The following is a 23,857-nucleotide window of genomic DNA, read 5'->3' as shown; positions in this document are numbered from 1 at the left end:
TGTAATTTTCATTTTCTAACTTAGGACTAGATTTGACTTGTTTTATATACGTATATTCTAATCACTTAGGTAGTTCGGAGAGGTGGAAACATGGGTAAAAATGCTATCAAATACCATACTATATGTTAACATTCTTACTTCTTTGATTAAATAGTATTTATAATACACTATTTGCAAGTCCTTCTAAAAAAAGCAAAGCAGTGTTTTGCTTTTTCATGAAATGTTAAAACCTTTAAAAAGATGCCTCTTCTCGGGGCACCTGAGTGGCTCAGTCGCTTAGGGCGTCCAACTCTTGACCAGCTCAGGTCATGCTCTCATGGTCCTGAGATCAACCCCCCAAGCTGGGCTTAGGATCTCTCTCTCATCCCCTATCCCCCACTCGAGAGCATGCACGTTCTTTCTCAAACAAAAAAGATCTATCTTCTCTATGCCGACAACACCCATCAGTGTACATCTTGGAACAATTCAAGGTGCTAGGGTCCTATCCTGTGCTTCCGTCACTTGCCTAGCTCTGCTGTCTTTCACAGCTATAACACCCCCGCCCTGCTCACCTAGAGCGGGTGCAGAGCCTGGGTCCAAGCAGGAGGTGGAATGCGCAGAGCTGGTTGAGAGGGAGGTCGGCTGTGAGAATTATCCATTCTGGATGGCACCCTAGGCTGAGACAGCCCTCACTAAGGACCAGTTTGGAAGAGGTGTGCACCTCTTTGGAGAGGATGTGGTGCCTGCAGGTGGCAGAGGGGCCATGTTCCCCCAGGCTGGGCCTGTTCGGGGGCTGCTGGGCCACCCTCTGGGGTACAAGCAGTCAGCAGCTGGTGGCACGGGCCAGCCGTGGAAGTCTGGCTGCCAGAAAGAGCTGAGGAGATCTGGTTTCTGAGTGGAGGGGCCAAGGGGGGAGTATCTGGCCAGGCCCAGGCTTCCTGGTCCTAGAGGGGTCCTCTCCTGGGCCTGTGGGAGGGCGGGTAGGATCCACCCGGGTCCTCTTGGCACATGGCTGACGCCTGCCTGTCCCTCCTGTCACATTCCTCCTGCACCCTGTACTGAGGAAGCTCATCACTGTGCCCGCTTTAAAGGAGTAATACTTTAAGGAGCTCTGTTAAGGATCCCAGAGCCCACACTGAAGGACACCCTGGGAGGTAAGGGGCAGTAAATTGATGAGGGACCCCACAGGGGTTGGCAAGCCATGGCCCTGGGCCAAGTCCAGCCACCACCTGTTCACCTATGGCCTAGGAGTTAAGAACAGTGTTTACATTTTTAATATTGTGTGTGTGTGTGTGTGTGTGTGTGTGTGAGAGAGAGAGAGAGAGAGAGAGAGAGAGAGAGAGAGAGAGAGAGAGAAAGAGAGAGAGAGCACCCACGCATGTGTGAGCACAAGTTGGGTAAGGACAGAGAGAGCGGGAGAGAGAATCTTGAGCAGGTTCAAGGCCCAGTAAGGGGCCAGACACAGGGCTCCACCTCTCAACTGTGAGATCATGACCTGAGCTGAAATCAGGAGTCGGACATTTAACCGACCAGGCCACCCAGGCACTGCCAGTGTTTACATTTTTAAAGGCTGAAACAATTAAAACACAATAATAATATTATGTGTGAAAACACATTTTCAAAGATGTTACAGGTAAAATTGCATCATAGTCAGCATAACAGTTGAACATTTGTGATTTATTTTCATGATAAGTAACACTAACTTCAAATCTCAAGTAGCAAAATGATCTCCCATAAAGAGAATCACATTTGTCTCATCACAAGATTTGTATTACAAAAAAAAAACAAAAAACAAAAAACTTCTCAATTATTCTATTTCTGTTTTAATCAATTAAAAAATTGTGGTAGTTTGTTTTCTCTCTTATATGAGTGTCTACATATGTCCTCAATTTTGTTTCTTGGCCCACAAAGCCTAATAACATGTGCTATCTGGCCCCTTAAGGAAAAACAATGCCAACCTCTGACCTCTTGAAATACAACTCATTCTTCAAGACCAAGTTTAAAACGCTGCTTCTAAGTGAAACCATTCTGCATACCCCTTCGAATGACTAACCCGTCACCAGGCTGATCTTGTGGGCATGCCATTTGAGCAGGGTTACAGTGCTTGCTCTGGATCAGCAGGGTAGCCTCCTATCTCCTGCTGTCCTGGAGGGACTGTCCCTTCCTGAGGTGGCAGGCAGAGCCTCTCCACTGTGGCTCACACAAGCCAGTCCATGAGCTGAAGAGCACAGGAACACACCTGCCCCCACATCTGGTTTGGTGGCCTCACAAGGACTCAGCAGCCACCAAGGCTGTTAGCGCTGCCTTGATCCCCTGATGCCAAGACCCTCTTGTCCCCCTGGCCCCATCCTTTTCCATTTACACTCAGATCTCAGGTCCTGTAACTGTAAGCACCACTTATCTCTGACAATCTCCAGGTTTTATCTACTCTTTAACCTTCCCCTAAATTCCAGACTCACGATATCAATTACTTTCTCCATCTTGGCATGAAGTGTCAAGTAAGCAGTTCAAATTATACAAAGCTGCCTGTGATGCCCTCCCTTCTCCTCACCTTCTCCCTGAGCCTTCTCTCCAGGCAGGCTTTATCTCTCCGGGAGCTCACACTCAAAACCTGGCCTAACTGTGACTTCTCTGTCACTCTCACAGCCACACCAATCCATTGGCACACCCTATCAGAATATAAACCTCAACATATGCTCAAGATCTGATTATATCTCACTCCTCCCTACCAGCAGCCTGGCCCAAAGAATATAAATTCTTGTGTCTATTCAAAGTCTCCTGGTTGCTTTCTCTGTTCCTAGTCTTGAGCCCCTATGGTAATTTCTGCAAAAAAAATGTTCCGTCTAAGTAATAGCTAAGATAGCAGTCCCCCACTGCTTACACCCCTCAAAGTTTTCCCATCATATTTAGTCTGCACCATGGCCCATATCACTGCTTTGTCTGTTAACCGTATATATCTGTCTGCATCCATATCTATTCTATTTATCTGTCAATCATTTATGTCTGTCTGTATCTACCATCTGTTTGTCTGTCTGTCTGCCTACCTACCTACACACCCACCTATCTATCTGATCTTTCTTGTACATATCCTTCACTACAATGTGAGCCCCATGGGGTAAGCACATTGACCATTTTATTTTATTAACTGTAATATCTCCAGCACATGCCACAACGACATATAGCTAAGTGCCCAATAAATATGTGTTAAATGATAAAGTATTTGTGTGGCTTTTGGGAACTGAAGGTCAAATCCCTGTGAGGACTAGACACAGTTCACTTGCATACAAAATACAATGGGTTTAGAGGAAAATGTGCTAAGTAATAGCAAAATTTCCCTGCCTCTCAACCTCTGTGGCATTTCCCAGACCTTATGAGAGAGGGGGCCAGAGGGAAGCAAGGGACAGGTTGATGGTGTAGCACCCTAAAGCAGTCCTCTCCAGGTCCTCTAAAGAACGGGGGGATGAGAAAAGAGAAGGAAACCCAAGGAGGGCTGACGCCACGAGACCAGTGGGCAGAGTGCCCCAGCTCCGTGCATGCGCAGGGCCGACGTGGCTCCCGCACCAAGGTCCTGCTGACCCAGAAGGCGTGGGCGGGCAGTTCTGCTCCTAGGAGGAAACTGGGCAATGCTCCAGCAGACTGGACTGTCAGAGCCTTTCGAATGCAGCAAGGGCCAGCGTAGCAGCGTCTTCAGGATTAGTAGTAACTGAACACCAAAAGCTAAATGAGTGGGCAGTGGTAGCCCAGACCTGGGGCCACTCTAAAACGTGACTGCCACCAGAGAGAACGAAGATAGCCACGCCTGGTAGAAAATGAAGGCTCGTGATACATGTTCCCATTTCGGCGCTCGAGTTTGTGATTTGAGGCTTACGCCCACCCAACTGGTTTTCTTCCCACTTCATGTTCTCACCTTTTCATTTTTCCACCACTAAACTACAATCCTTCCAGGGCAGAAGCAGCATATGTCACTGGCCTCTGCACCCTACAGTGCCTTGTTCATATGTCTCGATTCTCCATACAACTTACTGAAATCGATCGGTAACCTATGGCAGAAATGTGTTCCTTCTGCTGCTGAACATCTATGTGTCTTATTTCAGAACCGTCACGGTTTGTCTGTTTCACTGATCCTGCACTGAGCAGGTGACCCAAGTCTGAAAGTCAGAACAAATCTCCTGCCACATCAGAGCTTCAAACCAAAGCTGATCTGCTATCTGCATCTCACCAAGTGCTCGTGCGTAGCTGCACAACTCCCCTCTCCCAGGCGCTTCCATGTGGACCTGCTACAACATTTTATCACCACAAGGGGAGAGCCTGAGAGCAAAGCCACACAGAAGGGCACTTGACCAGAGTTGCAGATAGAATCTGGGCTCTGCTGGCCCTGCTGGAGCCTAGGACTGGGCAACAGCTAAAGCCACAGCAGCTCTGGACTGTTCAGTCACTTGGACCAGTATGTTTTCCTTTTCTGCTAAGGCCAATTTGGATCAGATTTTCTGACACATGCAACTAAAACATAGTAAATAGTACATAAATCTTACCCCCAGAAGACTTTCTGCTGTGAACCCTATCAAGCAAGCAGAATTAAACCAGTCAAATAAGCAAATTCCACAGTTGAGAGCTGCTATTGCAAACATCCTGCTGTGGGCAAAGGTCGCAGCCTTTTTTGTAAACACGGGAAGGGGGCTATCAGACTTGGGAATTCAGATGCAGTGTGGTCTGTGAGCCCTCGTAGCCGTGAACCAGGGGTTGACAGGCCTGGTCTTGGTCAGGATGCCTTCGTGTTTGGCTGAACTATGGAAGACAATGGTTAATTTGTTTTAATAGCACAGATCCTATTAAATTGCTGATAAAATCATATTGCTTAGTCATAGTTAAATATAGTGAATTTCTCTGTCAGAGCCAACAAATAATAATAACAACTTAGATATAAATCTTAGTTCCTGTCCTCAGCATCAACTCATGGCTCACCCACTTTTCCTCTGCTGTGCCATAAGGTATAGAGAGAGCATGGTCTGGTCAGAATGTTGGCCTTATTATACCACTAAAGGTATAACGATACAGGTCATTCGTTGCTAAAGAAGCCTTTCGACTGGACATGCACAAAAGTCTTGTCTCCTGAATCCCAAGCCAAAGCAAACTCTCCATGAATATTTGAGTTTCCTCCTAAGAGTGACTGGCTGCCACACCTCAAGCTAAGAAATTTAGATTAAAATGTTCTTGGAAAAGTGATTAAGGGGCACCTGGGTGGCTTGTTGGTTAAACGTCTGACTCTTGATTTCAGCTCAGGTGACAACCTCACAGTTCATGGGTTCAAGCCCCGAGTCGGGCTCCACACTGACAGCACAGCATCTGCTTGGGATCTTCTCTCTCCCTCTCTCTGTCTCTGTCTCTGTTTCTCTCTCTGCCCCTCCTGTGCACATGCTCTTTCTAAATAAATAAGCTTTAAAAAAAGTGATTAAAATATTTGAAAATGTCTATACTAAGATAATTTTTTTTTTAATTAAGAGTTTCTAAGATACTGGGGAGAAAATGTTTACTTTGGAAACTTCAAAAGCTTGAAACAAGCTTAAGCTGTGGAAATAATTTCCATATTGATCATGGGCCATAAACTACGGGCTGGATCCCTGCAAAACAGAATCCTGAGACCCCTGCTTAGAGTAACTTAGAAACTGACCACTTTCAAGCATTTCCACCCCCGCCCTGGACTCAGGACCAGGGTTTCCCAACTTTCCTTCATATCAGCCAGCGTCCACTAAAATATTTTCTCCAATGGACTCTGGACTATGAAAGAGGTACCTATAGGAAAAGTTTACAAGTTTAGAAATGGTTTTCCAAATGTCCATTAATTAGATATTAACCAAATTATTAAGCCTTATAACTAACATGAAATAAAGGTTAATTCACTGGATTGATAAAACCCCAACCAAAATCAAAGTAAGTAGAAAGCTGCAAAGGAAATATATAGAATAAATTGATTAAATCTTTGCCAAAAAAAAAAAACAAAAAACAAAAAACCTTCACGCAACCAAGTAATTTTTTAAAGGGCTTTGACATAATGACCTGAGCTTGGAAGCTTTGTTAGAACACTGTGGTCTTGAAAGCCACCGCCAGACAACTAAGGCCGGTCATTGTTTCTTCAACTGATTCTTATCTTTATGTGGCCTTGGTTTAATTTCTTCCTTTGACTCAAGGGACAAAACTGTCAGTTCCAGAAATCAAAACCGGTCTCTCTGCTCACATCAGCAGCCTTGCAGTCCAAACTTTAAACCAAATTGAGCATTTGAACCCCGAACATTAGTGTACCCTAAGCTTCCTTTCTCCTCCCCAACCACAGGCTGCAGATGGGAGACAAAGGGTAGGGAGCGGTGAGCACTTAACCTTCAGCTTTAGGAAACCCTTGATGTACACTCACTTTTATCTTTTCTCAAACTAAAAAGTGATCCTCATCCAGAGCAGGACTACACATGCCACTCTGGTCTGATCATTTGGTGAAAAAAAATGGACTCTTCCCAAAATAGAAAATTCAGCGTGCTTAGGTTTTAAGTTGCATACGACGATGTCAAACAAGGCAATATGCAGAAGGCCTTCTGTGACCAGCAGTCATTCCAGCAACACAGCCAGCCCCATTTCCCTTGGACCCATACCAGCTTTCCTTTTGAAGCCCCGCATCCTATTTCCAAAGAGTGAGAGCTCTCCTGAGAGTAAATGCTTCCTAAGTGGAATAAAAGCATCACATCATTCTTGATGAGGAAAGATTATTATTTTTTAATCTTACAAAAGATGAGGTTAGTATTTTCTCATTTTACAGAAACTTTTGTTTAATTAGAATGTCGGTAAGGGCGCCTGGGTGGCTAGGTCGGCTAAGCCTCCAGCTCTTGGTTTCTGCTCAAGTCATGATCTCATGGTTCATGAGTTTGAGCCCAGCATCAGGTGGTTCGGGTCCTGCTTGGGATTCTCTCTCTCCCTCTCTCTCTCTGCCCCTCCTCCACTGGTGCACATACACACACACTCTCTCTCAAAATAAATAAACTTAAAAAAATAAATAGGACGTTAGTAAACCAACAACCAATTCTCCTTAATTTAAACAAGATCAACAGGATGGAAGCTATAACTTATTTGATTATTCTAACCTTCAAGATAGTAATTTGCAGACACCTCAGAAGTAAGGCACTCCACAGGTATTCCAAGAGCAGGCCCACACAAGGAAGGAAAGGGCACCCGGAGACCTGTGATTTCTCCATTGTGCATGTAATACATATCTTCTAACTTATTATTAACTAGGCATCTCCCACATCTCAATAAAAACATTCCTGAGAACAAGAATGCAGGACGCGCATGTTCTGTAAGCAGAACAAAACCTGAAAACCTTCTCTCCTACCAGTAGAACTGTCTGGGCCCATCAGATTACTCCCTGGGGGCAAGGGGCCCAGGTCTGTGTCATTCTTTCCAACTCAGCCCTTCTGGCAGCAGTGACAACACTGAAACATTTGTTGAAGTGAAACAGGTATGTTTCAGGCCAGCAGGTACATGTCATTTCCCTGTGGTCACCTACCCGTTCAGAGCACAGTCACACTTGTTTAAATAGGAAAGCCCACCGCGGCAGGGAGCCCCGCAGGCATCCGGTGCCCCCAGAGCTAGGGAGCTGTCCACCCGACTCTCTGCTCAGAGATCCCCTTACCACAGGAGGTGCCCCAAAAGGCTTGGCTTGGCTGATCGCAGGGAGGGCCAAGTGGTCACATGCAGGGCCTGGAACCTCACAGGGGACCCAGGGCGCCCTGCTGACTTCCTGCCCCCACCAGTCAAGCTCACCTCACACCCACAGCACCGCACGGCTCTAGAGGGTCACTTATTGAAACAAATTGGGACGAAAAAGAGTAATAAGTGCTTTTCAAACATTAGATAATTCCAAATAACATAAAATGAATTACAGTAGCTAAAATTAAAACTTAGCAAGAGCTTTTCTGTGTACGGAAACACCTGTGGACGAGTCTACAGAATTGGTTAATTTTTGACAGTTTGCGGAATGACCTGTTGATAATACGCAACAGCAAAATCCCCGGACGCCCTCCTTTCTCCCGCCCTCTTCCCCAACCTTTGACCCTCTGTAGCCAAACTTTCTAAAGGGGAGAGGTGGGGTGGTCCCGACTCTAGGTGCGGCTCGGCGGCGTCACCCACACCTGTACTCACTTGTGACCCCAGAGCCTGGTCCTCCGGCGCCCCTCGAGCGGCCGACACCTCCCCAGGAAGAGGAAGAGCGCCCTTGGCTCGGCCCCGCCTCCCGGGGCGGGGACCGCCTGGCCAGGTGCACACCTGACACAGGTAAGGGGCAGGTGAACACTCCACTTTTGCCAGGACGAAGCACCCGCCACATACACCCCCGACGAAAGCACGGCGCGGTCACGGGATTTCTGACTTCACCGCGTCCCTCCCAGGGCGGCTTCTAAGGCGTCCAGTCTCTTACAGTTGGGCCCCCCCAGCCCACGGCCCTGTCGCCAGGCAGACGGTTGTGTGTGACCTGAGCACTGGGGGTCAGGGCGAGGCAGGTGTCTCGGGGGCCCGGGGAGTGCTCCCTGGTCCCGAGCGGACTCCGCTCAACCCCTGATCGCGGGCCTCGCGTTGGGGCCGCGCGGCCCAGGTCTGGGGGGGCCCAAGTCTGGGGGTGGGCAGGTCTGGGGGCAGGCCCAGGTCTGAGGGGAGGCCCAGGTCTAGGGGGGGCAGGTCTGGGGCGGTGGAGCCAGGTCTGGGGAGGGAGCCCAGGTTTGGGGGGTCGTTCACCTGAAGCCAAGGAGGGAGAGGCCTGACCCGCCCCGCGGGGACCCTTACACTCCGCAGACCCTCGGGCACCCGCTCAGGACCCCTCTAGCATCGGTCAGTCGTCCGCGCACCCTCACCATGCGCTCCGGGCGCCCTCCCCCACCCCGAGATGATCCGTGCGCAGAGCCCGGGACCTCAATCAGCCCCCACTGGGACCCTCCCCCTTCCAGGTGACTCACGGCCCCGCCCCCCCCCACTCCGCCCCTCCGCTCAAAGCCCGTCCTCCTCCCTGAGGCCCCTCCTCCGCCTCCTGACCTCCCCCCCGGACCCCGCCCCCACGCCGCCCCCTCGCCGCGGAACCTCTTCCGTCCTCCAGTGACGCTCCGCCCTCCGCCTCCGTACTGCGCAGGCGCACGGCCCGGACCCTTGCCCAGGGAGGCAGTACTGCGCAGGCGCGGAGGGCGGGACGCTCGAGGTGCGCCTGCGTTGCGCAGGAGAAGTCCCTACGCGCTCAGTGGGCGCCTGGGTGTGAGCGCGGGAAGATGGCCGAGCCGGTGTCCAAGTCTGTGCTGTTCGTGTGTCTGGGTGAGCCGACGGGATCTAGCCCCATTCTGGCTTTCCCGAAGGGTCGGGGTGGGTCTCGTGCCGTTTGGGCTGCGTCGCTGGGCCAGGGACGGCGATCGGGAGGAGGGCGGAGAGGGTGGGATGGAGCGCCCCGGGGCTGTTTCTCCGCGCCGCGCACCTGCTGGGCCCGCTCTCCTAGCCGGGTCCCCTCCCGTGCCCAGCCCACTCTCCAAGCGAGGTCCTTTCTCTGCCATGACCCCGCTCACCTGCCCGGCCCACTCTGCAAGCCTGGGTCAGGGATGGCCTCATCTATAAGGTGACATTTGGGCAAAGACTTGGAAGAGGTGAGAACACAAGCCTTGGATCTTTGGAAAAGTGTCCTGGGCCCAGGAGGAAGTGGGTGGACAGTTTTGCGGTGAGAGTGCTGGTCCCGTTCATATTGGCAGGGAAACACTGGCCTGGAGACCCAGGAGCTTTTTCAGCCAGACCTTCCTCTGTACCTGAAGGCTCTTGAAGGTAATTTGAATGCCTCCATGAATACATAACTAGAACCATTCTGGATGCATAGGAAAGCGAATTCCTTACATAAAATGAGTGCTCGGGGGCAGGAGTCTGTGAACCCCTTATGTGAAGAGCCAGAAAGTAAATATTTGGTACTTTTGACAAGCAGACCTAGAAAATACATAAGCAATAACATTTGGCTGTGTTCCAGTATAACTTTATGGACACTGCAATTTGAATTCCATGTAATTTTCTCATGTCACAAGGCATTCTACTTTTGAGTTTTTTTAACTGTTTAAAAAGGTAAAAATTATTCTTGGCTCCGGGAGCCATACATAATAAAGGTGATGAGCAATGAATCCTAGTTTTTAGATGCTGTTTTAGGGCCTACACAGGACAGATCTGGTGAGGCCTGTGAGGACGTGGGCTTACTCTGAAGAACACAGGCCACTGGAGGATTAAGCCATTGAGCAGAGGGACACTTGGAAAGAAGTGTTCAGCTGCTGTGTTGAGATTACACTGGAGAGGCGTGAGGCCAGGGGTGCAGAGGGGCGTGTGCTGGACCAGAGAGGGCCTCACGGGTGGGGGCGGGGGAGGGGTCAAGTTCTGGGCAGACTTGAGGGCCTGATGAAGGCCTTTTCCCATGATGGCCTGTACTTAGAGCAATAAGAATGGTGTGTTTTTGAAATGTAAAAAATGTATTCCTTCAAAGCATTTAATTGTAAGGCTCTTTTCACACTGAAGTGTAGAGAGAACTGTCAGATGTTTTCACTGGTAAAGCTAATGGCAAGAAAGAACTGCAGCGCTTAGTTTGGAAAGATGGTTGAACGTTCCGTGTTTTGTGCGGTAGAGATGGTGCCTTACTGTCGAAGGCACTGGTGTTTGTGCCACAGCCAGTGTGGTTGCAAATGATAACATTAGTGGTGCCAGATTACCTCTTTCAAACAATTAATTGACATTTATTGATACTTCATTTGTGCTGTACACTGTGGGGGGTGTGGCTCAAGGTAAGAGACACAGCCCCTACCCTTGGAGAATTTCATTTTTTTCTTTTGTGAGTCTCAGTCCTTGAAATAAAGGTGTGCAGTACAAGTATGAATTATCTGCCTAATTTGGAAAAAAAAAAAAAACCAACAAAACTTGAGACTTCACAGATCTTTTTTCCAAAGAAATCTGAAGATGACATTTTAAGTTTTTAGAACTTTTCCATAGATGAAACCTGCATTACTGTGTTTTACTCATGAGCTCTGTTTTTAAATAATTGGTGGTATCAACTTTTGAAATAAAGAGAGCAAGTTACAAGGAAGCAGGATTCTGCTGATTTTATAAGTAGTATGACTAATAATTTTTGTAGTAGTAATTTTTGCCCATCTATACTTATTCATACCTTGCTGTAAATAGAACTCTCTGGGGAAAAAAAGTAATTTTGGGTGAATATGCCTTAACTTTAAGGCAGTAAATAACCCTAGGTTTTGTCCTGTGGGGAAACTAAGCTGTTTAATAATTATTTGTAAAGGGATGAGACTAGTCTTAATTATGTCTTTAGATGTGAGATTGTAAGCATCAGTTCTAGAGTTTCAAAATAACAAGGGTTGTCTTAAATTGAATCGAGTGGTTGCTCTTTAGAAGTATTCCCAGGGTACATGGGGACAGGTAAAACAATTACACATCTATCAGAGCCTTACAATAATTAACGTAGTGGGGATGATACTTGTTTTAAAAACTATACAAAATTCAGAATGTGTAAAGGAAAAACTTCACAGTACAAACTAGCTTACAGAGGACATTGGGGATCAATTCCTGTCTTCCCCTTCATGGTTGAGTGGTTGACAGATTTTTTTCACTGCTGTGGAAACCACAATCTTTATGGGGAAAAATATTATAAGTACGTTACTAGATTGAAGACTAATGTGGAAACTGAAGAAGATTGTAGTAAAGTCAGTGTCGGTTTCATGTAATGGGGAATTAGTTGTGTTTCACAACACTCTACAAGATCCAATTCTACATGCTTAACACAAACCGCAAGATTCTAATATGCGTCAAGTGGTGTGTGTTTCGTTAACTCAGTTCCTGTCTAGTCCTAGTGTTTTCGTGCTGGCCTCTGTGGGCTGAGTGTCTGCCTGACTGTGAGAAGAGCCTTTGTCCTCAGGCCCTGCACAGCACTGGGCTCCTGTGTGGGACACGTGCAGAGTATGTTTGTTGGACATTCCTTCCCACTGGACCTGCTGGGCCCACCTCCCGGGCCCAGTTAAGGTCCTTGTAACCAGGCCCTCCAGCACACATTCACTGCTCTCTTATTCATACAACCCTTAACTTAAATGCCCAGAAAGGTCTTTCTCCTCCCTTCCAATCTTCCTTTTTTTTTTTTTTTTTTTTTTTTTCCTGGTAAGAAATTTCTTACTATCTTGTTTATGCTTTTAGAATGTTTAATTTCCTGTGCTTCTGTGGTATACTGCTTGTCTGTCCACATTTGTTTTCTTGTTTTTGCTATAGCTAACTCTGAGTTTTCTGTAACACATTGCTTGGCACATGTAGAAGTATTTTGAGAGTAGATTTTATGTCTTTTATCTTTTCCCCCAGTGTAGTAAGGAATTAGGCCCTCCCTGGCCTTTGTCCCGGGTCCTGGCTGGTAATGTACAACCTCTTGGAATTCCCTACGGTAATAGTGTTTTGCTACTCCAGGAGGTCCCTGTGCAGTTTATACTGAGAGGGGGAGTCTGGTTGGGGGTGTGAGCACTTGTGGGGGGCGGCCAGAGAATGAGTTCAGCTTCAGGCCCATAGTTTCATCAGTCACGACTACTTAATGACACTCAGTGAGCCCTTGGCACTGGAGCTCTGGTGAGTAAGCCCTAGTGCCCTGGGTATTGTCCCACACGGATGACGAGAAAGTGACACGTGCCCGAGGACCAGAAAGCTTCACGTGTGAAACTCCTCCAGAATCTGCCCTCTGCTTTCTAACTCTGGCTGGTTCTGCCTTGAATCTTTTTGTTCTAAACCTATAATCCCAAGTCTAGCATTTTCCTGAGTTTTTCGTGTTCTTCTAGAGAATTATTGCACTTGTGGGGACCCTGAGTCTGTAGCTGGCTGCTCTGAAGCGAGGGTGGCCCTGGGGGTCCCTGAGCTTGCAGCCGATGTCGGAAGTTCCGAGCAGACTTGCTGGCCCGGAGGGCAGCGGCCTTGCTTCAGCCGGCCGGCTCCGTGGCCCTGGGGCAGGCCCTGCCACAGGCCGCGCAGTGAAGTCTTGTGCTGAACTACCGTTATGGCTGAATCCATTTGTTTGTGTATCTTATGAAACAGGATCCCTCCTTATGTGCGATATACTTGGATATCCGTACCTTTAACGCTACTGTATTTCATTTTAAAGTCGGCTCCTTGCAACCCACTTCATTGGTTTCACGACTCACCTCTGGGCTACTGATAGCAACCTGGAAAACGATGATTTGGGCGGTAATTGTTTTTCTGACATCTTGGCTATTTGTACTTTGAGCACCTGGACAGATGGACAGTGACCGGCTGTTCCCCAGAGGTCCTGCCATTCAGCAGTCGCTCCTGGGGGCGGTGCCGTTGCTGGGTGTCGGGGTGAAGTGCTTGCGGGGCTCCAGCATCTGCCCTTGCATCAGACCTGATGCCCACTTTCTGCGCTCCCTCTTTTCAAGGTAACATCTGCCGATCACCCATTGCAGAAGCAGTTTTCAGAAAGCTTGTAACTGAGCAAAATCTTTCAGATAACGTAAGTACCATTCTCTGTCTTAAAGAGGCCAACCCGAATGCCTTTGGGGCAGAAAATTGTGAAAAAAATTCTTTTTTTCTCCTGCAGTGGAGGATAGACAGTGCGGCGACATCCACATATGAAATAGGGAACCCTCCTGACTATCGAGGGCAGAACTGCATGAGGAAGCATGGTATTCCCATGACTCACGTTGCCCGGCAGGTACCGTATCGGAACTTGAAAGTGCACATGTGTGTTCTGTGTTGCAGTGGGTCATTGACAGCGGCGCTGTTTCTGACTGGAACGTGGGCCGGTCACCAGATCCAAGAGCTGTGAGCTGCCTCAGAAATCATGGCATTAGCACAGCCCATAAAGCACGACAGGTAGCAGAGCTCTCATTTAATTTCTATTACTGGTGTCCCGTGACTTGCGAAGTTGTGAGAGGCTTAACCACACTGGCGTGTGAATGAGCAGTTATTTGAGGCCCGTTTAAGTAGCCACAGTGTGTCCTTCTTGTTTCGCTGCTGACTCCACAGTTCTGAAAGATGTGCGTGATCTTGGAATTTACTTAGTAAAATACACGTATCATCACGCAATTGATACTGGAGAGAGCCCTCCCTAAGGGCTGGAGTTAGAATCTCCTTTTTATTTTCTGAGATCTTCCTGGTGACTAGTCTGGTTACATTCCAAGTTTGTTGCTAGAATAAAGTACTAGAACATATACAATAATGTATTTTCTACTGTGAAGTGTCTTAGAAATGTGGGGTGGTGCTGATCCCAGCGGTTGGACTCCTGGGTTCAGAGTCTGGAGTGCTGGGCAGTAAACCCTCCTGTGTCCGTTCAGACGGTGTGGAAGCCAGTAAAGGCTGTGGGTACATTTGAAATACGGCCAGTGTGACAGAGGAAGTGGAGTTTACGTGTTAACTTATTTGGGTAGCCCCCTGGAACTGGTAAGCGGCTAGCTGAGCTGCACGGTTCTGAACTCTTGCATAACCACAGGGGAGACTGTGAGGGTTCCATGCCACAGCATCAGTGAGCCGTCAGGGCTCAGGGCAGGCTCGTGGTGCTCCCTCGCTAGCAGGCTGCTGCAGGTGTGTGCTCTGGAACCTTCCACAACCACAAGGACTAGTTGCTAAAGAGATCTGCTTCATTTCTGGTACAAAATGCTTCATACATTGTTACGTGGAGAAGCTACTTTATCACTATGATTATTTTATGGAGAATTCATTGGATTTTTAAAACATCTGACTAAATCTTCTAACTTCTTTTTGTGTCCAACCTAACAAAATGTACAGGCTGTGTCCACAGCCTTTAAAATGAGAAGCCACTGAATGTTTTGAAAATCACTTGTCAAACATATGTATTTAGAAGTATGGCTGGCAGTGTGAGAGCCATAATTTAGTCTTCGCGTTTGAAGGAGAACCTTGTATAAGACAGGACAAAGACTCTTTAATCATTGTTATACTAAATCACGTCTTTACTTAAAGCTTTTCAAATTGCTTTGCCATACAGCATTGTATTTTTAATTTTCATCATCTCAATTTTTGTTCTCTCCATTACCTTGTTAGGGAAGGGAGTCTTTGGTAAACCCATTTTGCAGATAAAGAAACAGTTCTGGAGAGAAAATACTTATCAAAGGTCACCCAGCTTCAAAGTGGTAGAACAGGAATTTGATCATTGGCTTATTTGTTTGTTTTAATAAAAACATACAGAGGTGTGAGCCAGAAAATTCGCAAAAGTGCCGTAGAAACACTTCTGGTGCATTAGTGATGTCTCAGAAGCCAGGGGTATGCACGTTATTTTGGCTTAGATAAGTTTACTCTGGAATCTGTGAACTGCTCATTTCTGGCTTTTAGCTGACTGTGTATTTAACAGTTTACTATTTAAGTTGTTAACTTCCTTAAGGGCCTGACGTTTTCTTAAATGGAATTTTCATTGGACAGGAAACATTTTTTTTTAATGTTTTTCATTTATTTTTGAGACAGAGAGACAGCATGACAGGGGAGGGGCAGAGAGAGAGAGGGAGACACAGAATCTGAAGCAGGCTCCCAGCCATCAGCACAGAGCCCTACCTGGGGCTCAAACTCGTCAACTGCGAGATCGTGACCTGAGCCGAAGTTGGATGCTCAACCGACTGAACCACCCAGGCGCCCCAGGAAAACATTTTTTGTACCACATGTCCTTCTAATCTCCAGGGTTGACAGAACCTGCTGATTTCGAAGTCCTTCATAATTATGGGCCGTCACACTTTCATGTTTTCTTTTTTTAAGACTGGATTATTTTTTGTATACGAGTATGTAATTTGGGGTACAAATGAAGAATTTAAATACACATGTCTTAAAAAACAAAGCTAGAAACTTTAAATTTTGAAAGGAGAATTGTAATTGCTGGTTTTAGGCATAATATTCACACATCATCTGTTGTTTGTTTGTTTGTTTTGCTTTTTTATTTTTCCCTGGTGCTTTTAAGAAAGTTTTCTCAAGGATTTTTTTTTTCTGGTTGGTAACACCGGTACCTTAAAAATCAGGTCTTTGTTACCTTTTAGCATCTTGTGATTGTTTACAGGCTTTCTTTTAGCGGTTGTCACTATCTGTGTGAGAACTATTCTGTCACATTGCTTAAAATTTTAGTTTTCCCAATATTTTCCACCTGGGTTTAATAAATGTATTTAGGGTGCTTCGTTTGTTTTTGAGTGTGTGAACGCACATCTGGTTAGTCTGGTTTCTTAGACAAACGTTTGGTTTGTTAGACATTTTTCTCAGCAGAGCCCTGACCGCGCGTGGCCGTCCGTGGTCCTCGGGGCCTGGGCCGCTCCCCCCACTGCAGAGGTCACCGCTCAGATTCTTGCCACCTTTTATGCCTGTGGCCGTGGGACCTGTAGCGTGTGCCCTTTCTGGGGACCTTCCTCTCTGGGAGGTTCTCCGGTCGTCCCCTGCGCTCGCTTCGGGGCCGTTCGCAGTCGTGCCGCGGTCGCGTCCGTCCCACCGCGGACGGGCGCTCGCGGCGTTTCTAGGTCGGCGATGCCACGGTGAGCACCTACAGGGTTCTGCTGGGGAAGGCCTGGGTGGGGGCACACCCAGCAGCACACACGTCCCGGTTGTGTAGCCTCCTGAGACGGGCCAGGCGGTGTGCCTTCCTTCTCTGCTCTCCTAAGTTGGTCAAATATTGATAGTGTTTCTGCTTTAATGGTTTGGCTGGATTCATCGAATCAGTTGTGTCTGTTTTTTGAAATTGCTCTATTTTCCTCTGCTGTCTTTAGGTTTTTCCTTATGGATTCTTTGTTTCCAGCACTTTTACCATGGTAAGCCAAAGTATGCTTCTTGAATTTGCCTCGTGGTGGTTTCTGTTAGTTTTGGAAAATTCTCGCTACTTTCTTTTTACATTTTCTTCTCGGCTTTCTCTTCAGAGATTCAGCTTACGTGTATTTTGAACATAAGTTTCTTAGGTCATCTTCTCCGTTTTCTACCCTTCTCACAGGCTGGTCGTGGCTCTGTGAGGTTTGTGCTGTGACGGACCGGTCCCCCTGTGAGGCCTGGACTGTGGTAGACTGGTCCCCCCTGTGAGGCCTGGGCTGTGAGGGACTGGTCCCCTCCTCTGTGGAACCTTCCAGGAGTACACCGAGGGCCCCTCTTTGGCAGCTGCCACCTCCCTGAGTAGCTGCAGCCTCCCCCTGGGGCTTCTTAGCTTTTTGCCATGAGTCGTTTAAGAATGTGGCAAATGATTTGAGAAGAAAGCTTCTGAGCGTCAGGTTCGCTGCTCTCTGGGGTCTTTGTGTCGTCGGCCCTTCTGTCCAGTTTTTCTCTGCTCCCTGGTCCTTGGAGCTTCTCTTTTCCAGCAGTGGCCCTTTGCCCAGGCTTCTCCGCATCTAGAGTGTGCTCTCCACCTTGGCGGTACTGACGGCTGTGGTCTGGGATGTTCAGCAGCGTCCTTGGTCTCTGCCCACTAGATACTGGAGCACCCCTTTCCTCTCCATCATAACAATCAGGATGTCCACAGACATTGCCATCTGCCCCCCTCTTTGAGAATCCCTGCCCTCAAATTCTCAAAGTGTCCATGAGGTCAAAATGGTACATGCGTAGGGGCGCCTGGGTGGCTGAGGCGCTTAAGTGTCTGTCTCTTGATTTCTGTTCCGGTCACCATCTCACGGTTTGTGAGTTCGAGCCCCATATCGGGCTCCACGTGACAGTGCGGAGCCTGCTTCAGATTCTCTGTCCCCCTCTCTCTCTTCCCCTCCCCTACTCGTGCTCTGTCTCTCTCAAAATAAATAAGTAAACTTAAAAAAAAATGGACATGCTAAGGAGTCCATTCAAGGTGTCAGACTGACCAGTAGATTTGAACAAAGTAATAAAAATTTGCTGATATGTTTCCATGTTCTATATTGCAAGTAACCTTTAAGAAACGATCACTACTGAGTTTTAGTATCACAGAGCATCCACAGTTATCTATAGTGGCCGTGAAAATACTCCCTTTGTGTTGTGTGAGGCTGGGGTCACTGTGCACTCGCACTCAGCATGTTGCACATCAGGTAACAGACGCGCAGAGGAGAACCTGTCTGTCCTCCAGGAAGCAGACATTACAGAGATTTGCAGAAATACAGAATAGGGCCACTCTTCACCATTTTCATTTTTTAATAGTGGTATTAAATATTTAATATTCAGTGGTAAATATTGCCACGCATAACCCGTGGCAGGGACTCCTTTTGGGGTTCTGGCCTCTCAAAACCTCGTCACGGGAGCACACAAATGGCTTTTTTTTTTTTTTAATTTTTTTTTTAACGTTTATTTATTTTTGAGACAGAGAGAGACAGAGCATGAACAGGGGAGGGCAGAGAGAGAAGGAGACACAGAATCTGAAACAGGCTCCAGGCTCTGAGCTGTCAGCACAAAGCCCGACGCGGGGCTCGAACTCACGGACCGAGAGACCATGACCTGAGCCGAAGTCGGACACTCAACCGATCAAGCCACCCAGGCGCCCCAAATGGCTTTTTATAAGATATTAATTATAGCTATTCTTATTCTTTCTCAAGTATTTTAATATCTAAACATGTATGCATTTTATAGGTAGATGTCAGTTCTAAGACTGTCTTATCTACACTTGGAATAATTCTAAAATTAAAAATAATGTTAATATTTGATCCTAAATTAAATTTCTCATAAAACTGTTTTGTGAAAATAGCGTGTAGTATTTGTTCTAATAGAACTTGAAATAACATAGTACCTTGGGAATGTTTACAACTTGTAGTCCTCAGCACTTGAGTAACACACTGTATCAGAAACTAATCAAGTGCATACTAACAGCCAAAAGTTACATTTTTAACAGAATAAGGAGCATATTTATTATTCGTTCGCTACACTGGCTGTTAAATAGCATCATTGCTCTGTTTAACCAGGGTTTTGATGTCTTCTTTTTGAGTTTCCTGGTACTCCTGTATTTTAGAGGATTTTTTTAGAGAGGAAGATTATTATTGAGAAATTACATTCTTAGAAATTATTCTCACCTTCATTTTGTGACCTGTTTATGTTCCTTTCTTTCTTATTGCATCATTATTTATAATAGTTAAAAATCTTAAAATAATTTTCCCATTTACATCGCAGTGGGCTTCCGTTGATAGAGTGTGATGTTGGAAAACTTGTAAGTTTTCAGGTATCAGTAAAAGTACCGAGTGGCATCCTTTCTTGTGTCTCGCTCAGATCATGGGTTCTCACGGGAGAGCCGAGTCCTACATACAGTTACTCACAGATTTCCTTCTTAGGGACTCTGAACACGGTACTTAACGTATATCTTCCTCCCTCCCCCAGAACTCTCTGCCTGGCCTGGCCTGGTTTATATCTCCTCTGGCGTGTTACCTGCCCTGCACAGGGCCCCACAGGGACAGCCATCCATCTCTGTAGTTTGGTGTTTGTCACTGGGGCCTAGGATATTACGTTCCTGCACAAGGAAAAATAGAGTAAAACACTGAGGGGGGTTGGACGTAGGACATTTTAATATGCGAAGTGAATTATACTTGGTCACTAAGAAATCGCAGATGAAGTATAAACTTTGTTTACATATTATACTATGTTACTATTATTCCAGGGAACTTAATAGTATAAAATTTCTTTGCGATACAATATTACAAAATAGGTTAACTCTAACTTTAAAGTACCCTAAATTATTTAACTTAATTGGGTACCAAATTCAAACACAGCAAAATTTTTTTGTATTGCTTTGGATCCTCTAGACTTGATTGTTATAAACACTGTTTTTTGACTTCTTGTTTAATTTTAGGTTACCAAGGAAGACTTTGCCACGTTTGATTATATACTTTGTATGGATGAAAGCAATCTAAGGTAATCTCATGTTTTAAGGGTATTTTTGTTCAACTGTCGATTTAATAATAGGTCAGATAATTTGTCTAAAGTGACTTTTTTAGTAAAGTTTTCATAGAAGTGATGGTCACAATATATACAATTACCTGTTTACAATAGTAAGAGACCAGAAGGTAACTGAGAATTGTCTCCCCGGAGTGTTTACCAAGAGACGCGCCCTCAGATAAGGGACAGCCTGGTCCGCGTCAGGCATTGCTGGTTTTGCCAGAGGGTGGGGTAAAGCTAAAGCTGTCACCGCTGTAGTGATTCCTGGGCCACGGGTGTTTCACTGTGTTTCTCCTCTTAACCTCCCCATACCTGCTGTCCCCCATCCTGCAGCAAGGAAGACTGAGGAAACTCAGCAACGAGGAAACTTTTCACTCTGTTTAAATTGTTGATTGCCTTAACTGATTGAAAAGCAGAAGCAGACAGGCTGGGGTATTAGGTAACAGTGGCCAACTGATGGGGTGCGTTGTGGGCCCTGCACATCGTCGTTCCGCGTCGAATCGGAGAGGCACCGAGAGGGTGGGTCCCGGGTTCACAGCTGGCGCAGGCCAAGCTGGGGGGGTTTGAGCTCAGCTTCGCTCAGCAGAGCCTGTTGTGGGTCTCACGTGAGCCGCAGTCTCCACGGTGCCCCATCTCCTTACGTGTCTGTTGAACCCCAGGGGACATGCATGCATTTGGGCAGCAAGGAATTCGGTGTTTCTTGAGATGTGTGCGCCTGGCACAGTGCCAGGTGCTGGGGAACGCTGAGGAGAAAAACGTTCATGCCGCCGGCCCCCGGGACGCAGGGCCTGGTGTGGGCTGCGTGTGCTAACACAGAATTACACCTAACAAACAACATGATACAATGTGGTCATGCCCAAAATAAGTGAATACAATGCACATTAGAAATTTGAAGCCACTGCAGGTTAGATGAGCCAAGAGAGTATGAAGAACTCCCAGTTGTAAGCCCAGGGCACTGCGTCCCTCGTCACACAGCCAGCTTTACTGACTAGGTGTTAATAACGCTGAGAGCCAAGACTGCAGCCCGCCTGCTGCCGTCAGCACTCGCCAGCACAGGGGAGGGCTGGGACGTGGCCTCAGTGTGGCCTCGGGGACCTGCTGCCTTAAGTCCGTGCGAATTCACAGGTATTCCACATGTGGCGGACAGATAGGATTCACAGCCTTACTGTTGTCTCCATGAATCAGGAACATCACTGAGATACATGGTTTCTATTTTTGTTTTTCGGCGATTTGTTCTCATTTTTCTCACCTGACACAGTACTGACCGTATCAGCGGTGTCCGGCCGAAACTTCCTGCGGTCTGTCTCCTGGCACAGTCCCGGGGGTCGGTGGGCACCCAGTGCAGGGGCGGAGCTGGCGGAGCCCACGCTTCAGGCCAGCTCGCTCGCTTGCTGTAGGGGTCTGCCTCCCCCTCGCTAGCACGGGGTCTGACTCATCCGAGGTGCTCAGTGGGGGTTGCTGACTAAACGGAGGAACGATCAAGATGCAGCCTGGAAAGTCGCCGCTGTTCTTGCCGCGGTGGGAGCGGAGGAGGCGGTGGCAGGAGAGCTGTGTCTGCAGCTTGGGCAGAGGCTGGAGGGGTAAACGCAGGAGCAGGGGCTAGACAGGGAGACCCGGTGCATGTGTCGGGACACCTGAGGTGGGATCTGCGGCCCTTGGGCACTTGGTTCACGTGGCTCTTTGAGGTCCGTTCTGCCACCCTTGTTTAGCCTCTGAAGTAGGAGCTTTTTGATTTAATCGTTCCAACATGTGTTTCACAGGGTATTGCCCGGCTCGCAGCGCACATCGTGCGTCAAAGTGTTCGTGAGAATGTGCTGCTGTTGCAAACCCTCTCGCCTGAGTCAGAAACCCTGGCATATGGCGGGTCACTCGGGTCGACCGAGGGTTTGGTTTCCTTTCTAAATCAGGTCACTCTTGCTGGGGTTTGATACGGACGTTTCATAAAACCCTAGCAGATGTCCCTGTTTAACTTGAAACCGTAGATCAGAAAACTAAGTTCATGTTTCAATTTTACAGAGACTTGAATAGAAAGAGTAATCACATTAAAAACTGCAAAGCTAAAATTGAACTCCTTGGGAGCTATGATCCACAGAAACAGCTTATTATTGAAGACCCCTATTATGTAAGTACACCTCTCCTTCCGTTGTGACGCTGCTGTGTGGCGGTGGCACACAGATGAGCCCCTGTGCACGCCCTGCCCTGCCCTGCCCGGCCGTGTGCCGCACCAGATGAGACTCTCCTAAGGGCGTTTTGTCATGCGGCTTTCACTTCTTCTTCCCCCTGTGCTTCCAGGGGAACGAGTCCGACTTTGAGACCGTCTACCAGCAGTGTGTGAGGTGCTGCAGAGCTTTCCTGGAGAAGGCCTGCTGATGTCGCACCCGTGCCCCCGGCCCCCGGCGAGCCCCACAGGAGCCACAGTGAGGCCGCAGCTGCTTCTTCGGTTGACCCTGTTTCTTAAATGCTTGTAGATGGAAATCAGTTACTGTATTTGGCAAATAAATAGAAATGTTTCATCCAGTTTGTGGGGTACACGAAGCGTTCCTGACGAGTTGAACTCCCACTTTGCCCCGGTTACAAAAATCGTGGGACATGACCCCCCAGAGCACAGAGACCTCCAGCATCCCCTTCGGGCCGTGTGGGCACACGAGCTCCGCCTCTTCCTCCCTGAGTTTGTGGACCACCGACGGGGACGGTGCCCTCCGCTGTCTCGTGACCCCTTCTCGCCAGGGCCCCCAACCAGCCCAGCGGGCCTTCCGTGGGAGCTCACCCCAGCTCACAGTGCACGCCGTTGATGTAGAAAGTGGGAAAGAGAGTTAGGTGTCCATCTCTAGAACCTTTAATGCTTGCTAGTTTTTGTCTGTCTGTCTGTCCGGTTTATTTCACAGGGAAGTCAGCTTCTTTCCATTTGAACCATTTTACCTCTGGAAATTTAATTCCATCCAGAAGGAAAGACACTGTGTGCTGGTTTTGCTTTTAAATGCTATGTGACCCAAATGTCAAATGTAGATGAGCTTAGGTGGGGAAAAAATTATTAAAAAGTTGGGAAAAGTTCTTTTATGTTGGAATGCTTAAATATTGATACATTAAGTATTCTTTCTTTGTTGTTTGATTTATAGACAAATACAGGTAACTTCTGTGCACTTTGAGGTAACTAATCTAAAATTCATATGGATTTGTGGCAGAAAAGATTGTTTTCAAAATAAACTGGGGAGATTATAAAAATACAACTAAGATAGAAGTCTGCCTGCTTTTTTATTGATAAGTGAAGAATTAGAAAACAGTGCTTTTATTGTCCCTTTCAGATGGTCTGTGATGCTATCTATGCGTGTTTATCTTCAGTGTTAGGAAGTAAAATGACAAAAATAAGTATATTGCTTCCACTTATGATAAAGTGTTTGTGAAAGAAATAGGAGGCCCCTGCAGCCATAAATGTCCTTGCCTGACCCCACCACATGCGGAGTGAGACCGTCTGCTCCTTGGAGCCCTCCTGGGTGGCATGGCTAGATGGATGACAGCTTGCTCTACGGCCGGCCTCTACCCTGACTCGTAGCTGGTGGTCCGGAGTCCTGGGAGAAACACCACTCACCAATCGGTCTTCACCCAAAGTCTGAGTGGATCACTGCTCAGCAGTAGAATGAGTGTAGAGGAACAGGTGCCCCATCAGGGTGCCCTGAGGGGCCGGGGGCGGAGCGGGGGGCATTTAGTCCTGGAGTCTCCTCCCACCTGGAGGATGTGCAAGCCGCCTCTCCCACCACCCTGGCAGGACGTGTGTCCGCCTCCCTGTGGAGTCACCCGAAGAGAGTCCTACCTGAAAACTTCCTCAGACAAGTAGGAACCTCTCAAGGTTAAATGTATTGAGAAATTGGTGATGATACCCTAAAAAGTAAAGAACTGAGATGGAAAGATCAAGTAATTCACCACCATTAGAAAATAGGAATAAGAAAGAGCACTTCAGAGTTACACTCTGCCCTCATCAGTCAGTAGTTGCTGAATAATCTCAAAG

General features: G+C 47.4%; 2 protein-coding genes across 11 annotated transcripts in view; one reads left to right on the top strand and one right to left on the bottom strand.

The window, feature by feature from the left end:
- SH3YL1 (SH3 and SYLF domain containing 1) overlaps window positions 1-9,114 on the bottom strand; it is a 40,725-nt gene extending 31,611 nt beyond the window's left edge. The window contains exons 1-2 of one of the 4 annotated variants that reach the window (XM_007087254.3): window positions 9,088-9,114; window positions 8,161-8,283 (exon numbers count right to left, since the gene is read on the bottom strand). In XM_007087254.3, coding sequence (XP_007087316.3) covers window position 8,161 — 1 coding nt within the window. In that variant the 5' untranslated portion in view covers window positions 8,162-8,283; window positions 9,088-9,114. Of the gene's footprint in view, window positions 1-8,160; window positions 8,582-8,864; window positions 8,898-9,087 lie in introns of those variants that run through there. The other 3 variants (XM_042982612.1, XM_042982611.1, XM_042982610.1) reach the window with 3 other exon arrangements.
- Window positions 8,806-23,081, top strand: ACP1 (acid phosphatase 1). 7 transcript variants are annotated; one of them, XM_042979646.1, is made up of 8 exons: window positions 8,814-8,957; window positions 9,137-9,312; window positions 13,449-13,522; window positions 13,771-13,884; window positions 16,761-16,802; window positions 19,769-19,830; window positions 21,871-21,976; window positions 22,147-23,081. In XM_042979646.1, the coding sequence occupies exons 1-8, from the start codon at window positions 8,866-8,868 to the stop codon at window positions 22,222-22,224; spliced, it is 744 nt and encodes a 247-aa protein (XP_042835580.1). In that variant the 5' UTR covers window positions 8,814-8,865; the 3' UTR covers window positions 22,225-23,081. The 7 variants fall into 7 exon arrangements, with proteins under 7 accessions (XP_042835584.1, XP_042835580.1, XP_042835582.1 ...); XM_042979645.1 differs by lacking the exon at window positions 13,771-13,884 and adding an exon at window positions 13,610-13,723 and having other exon boundaries at window positions 8,818-8,957; XM_042979648.1 differs by lacking the exon at window positions 16,761-16,802 and having other exon boundaries at window positions 8,816-8,957.
- The last annotated feature ends 776 nt before the right edge of the window (window positions 23,082-23,857 follow it).

This window comes from Panthera tigris, chromosome A3, assembly GCF_018350195.1.
Source record: "Panthera tigris isolate Pti1 chromosome A3, P.tigris_Pti1_mat1.1, whole genome shotgun sequence".
Classification (NCBI taxonomy): domain Eukaryota; kingdom Metazoa; phylum Chordata; class Mammalia; order Carnivora; family Felidae; genus Panthera; species Panthera tigris.
The sequence above is the reverse complement of the archived record's forward strand: the minus strand, read 5'-3'. Positions and strand labels throughout refer to the sequence as shown.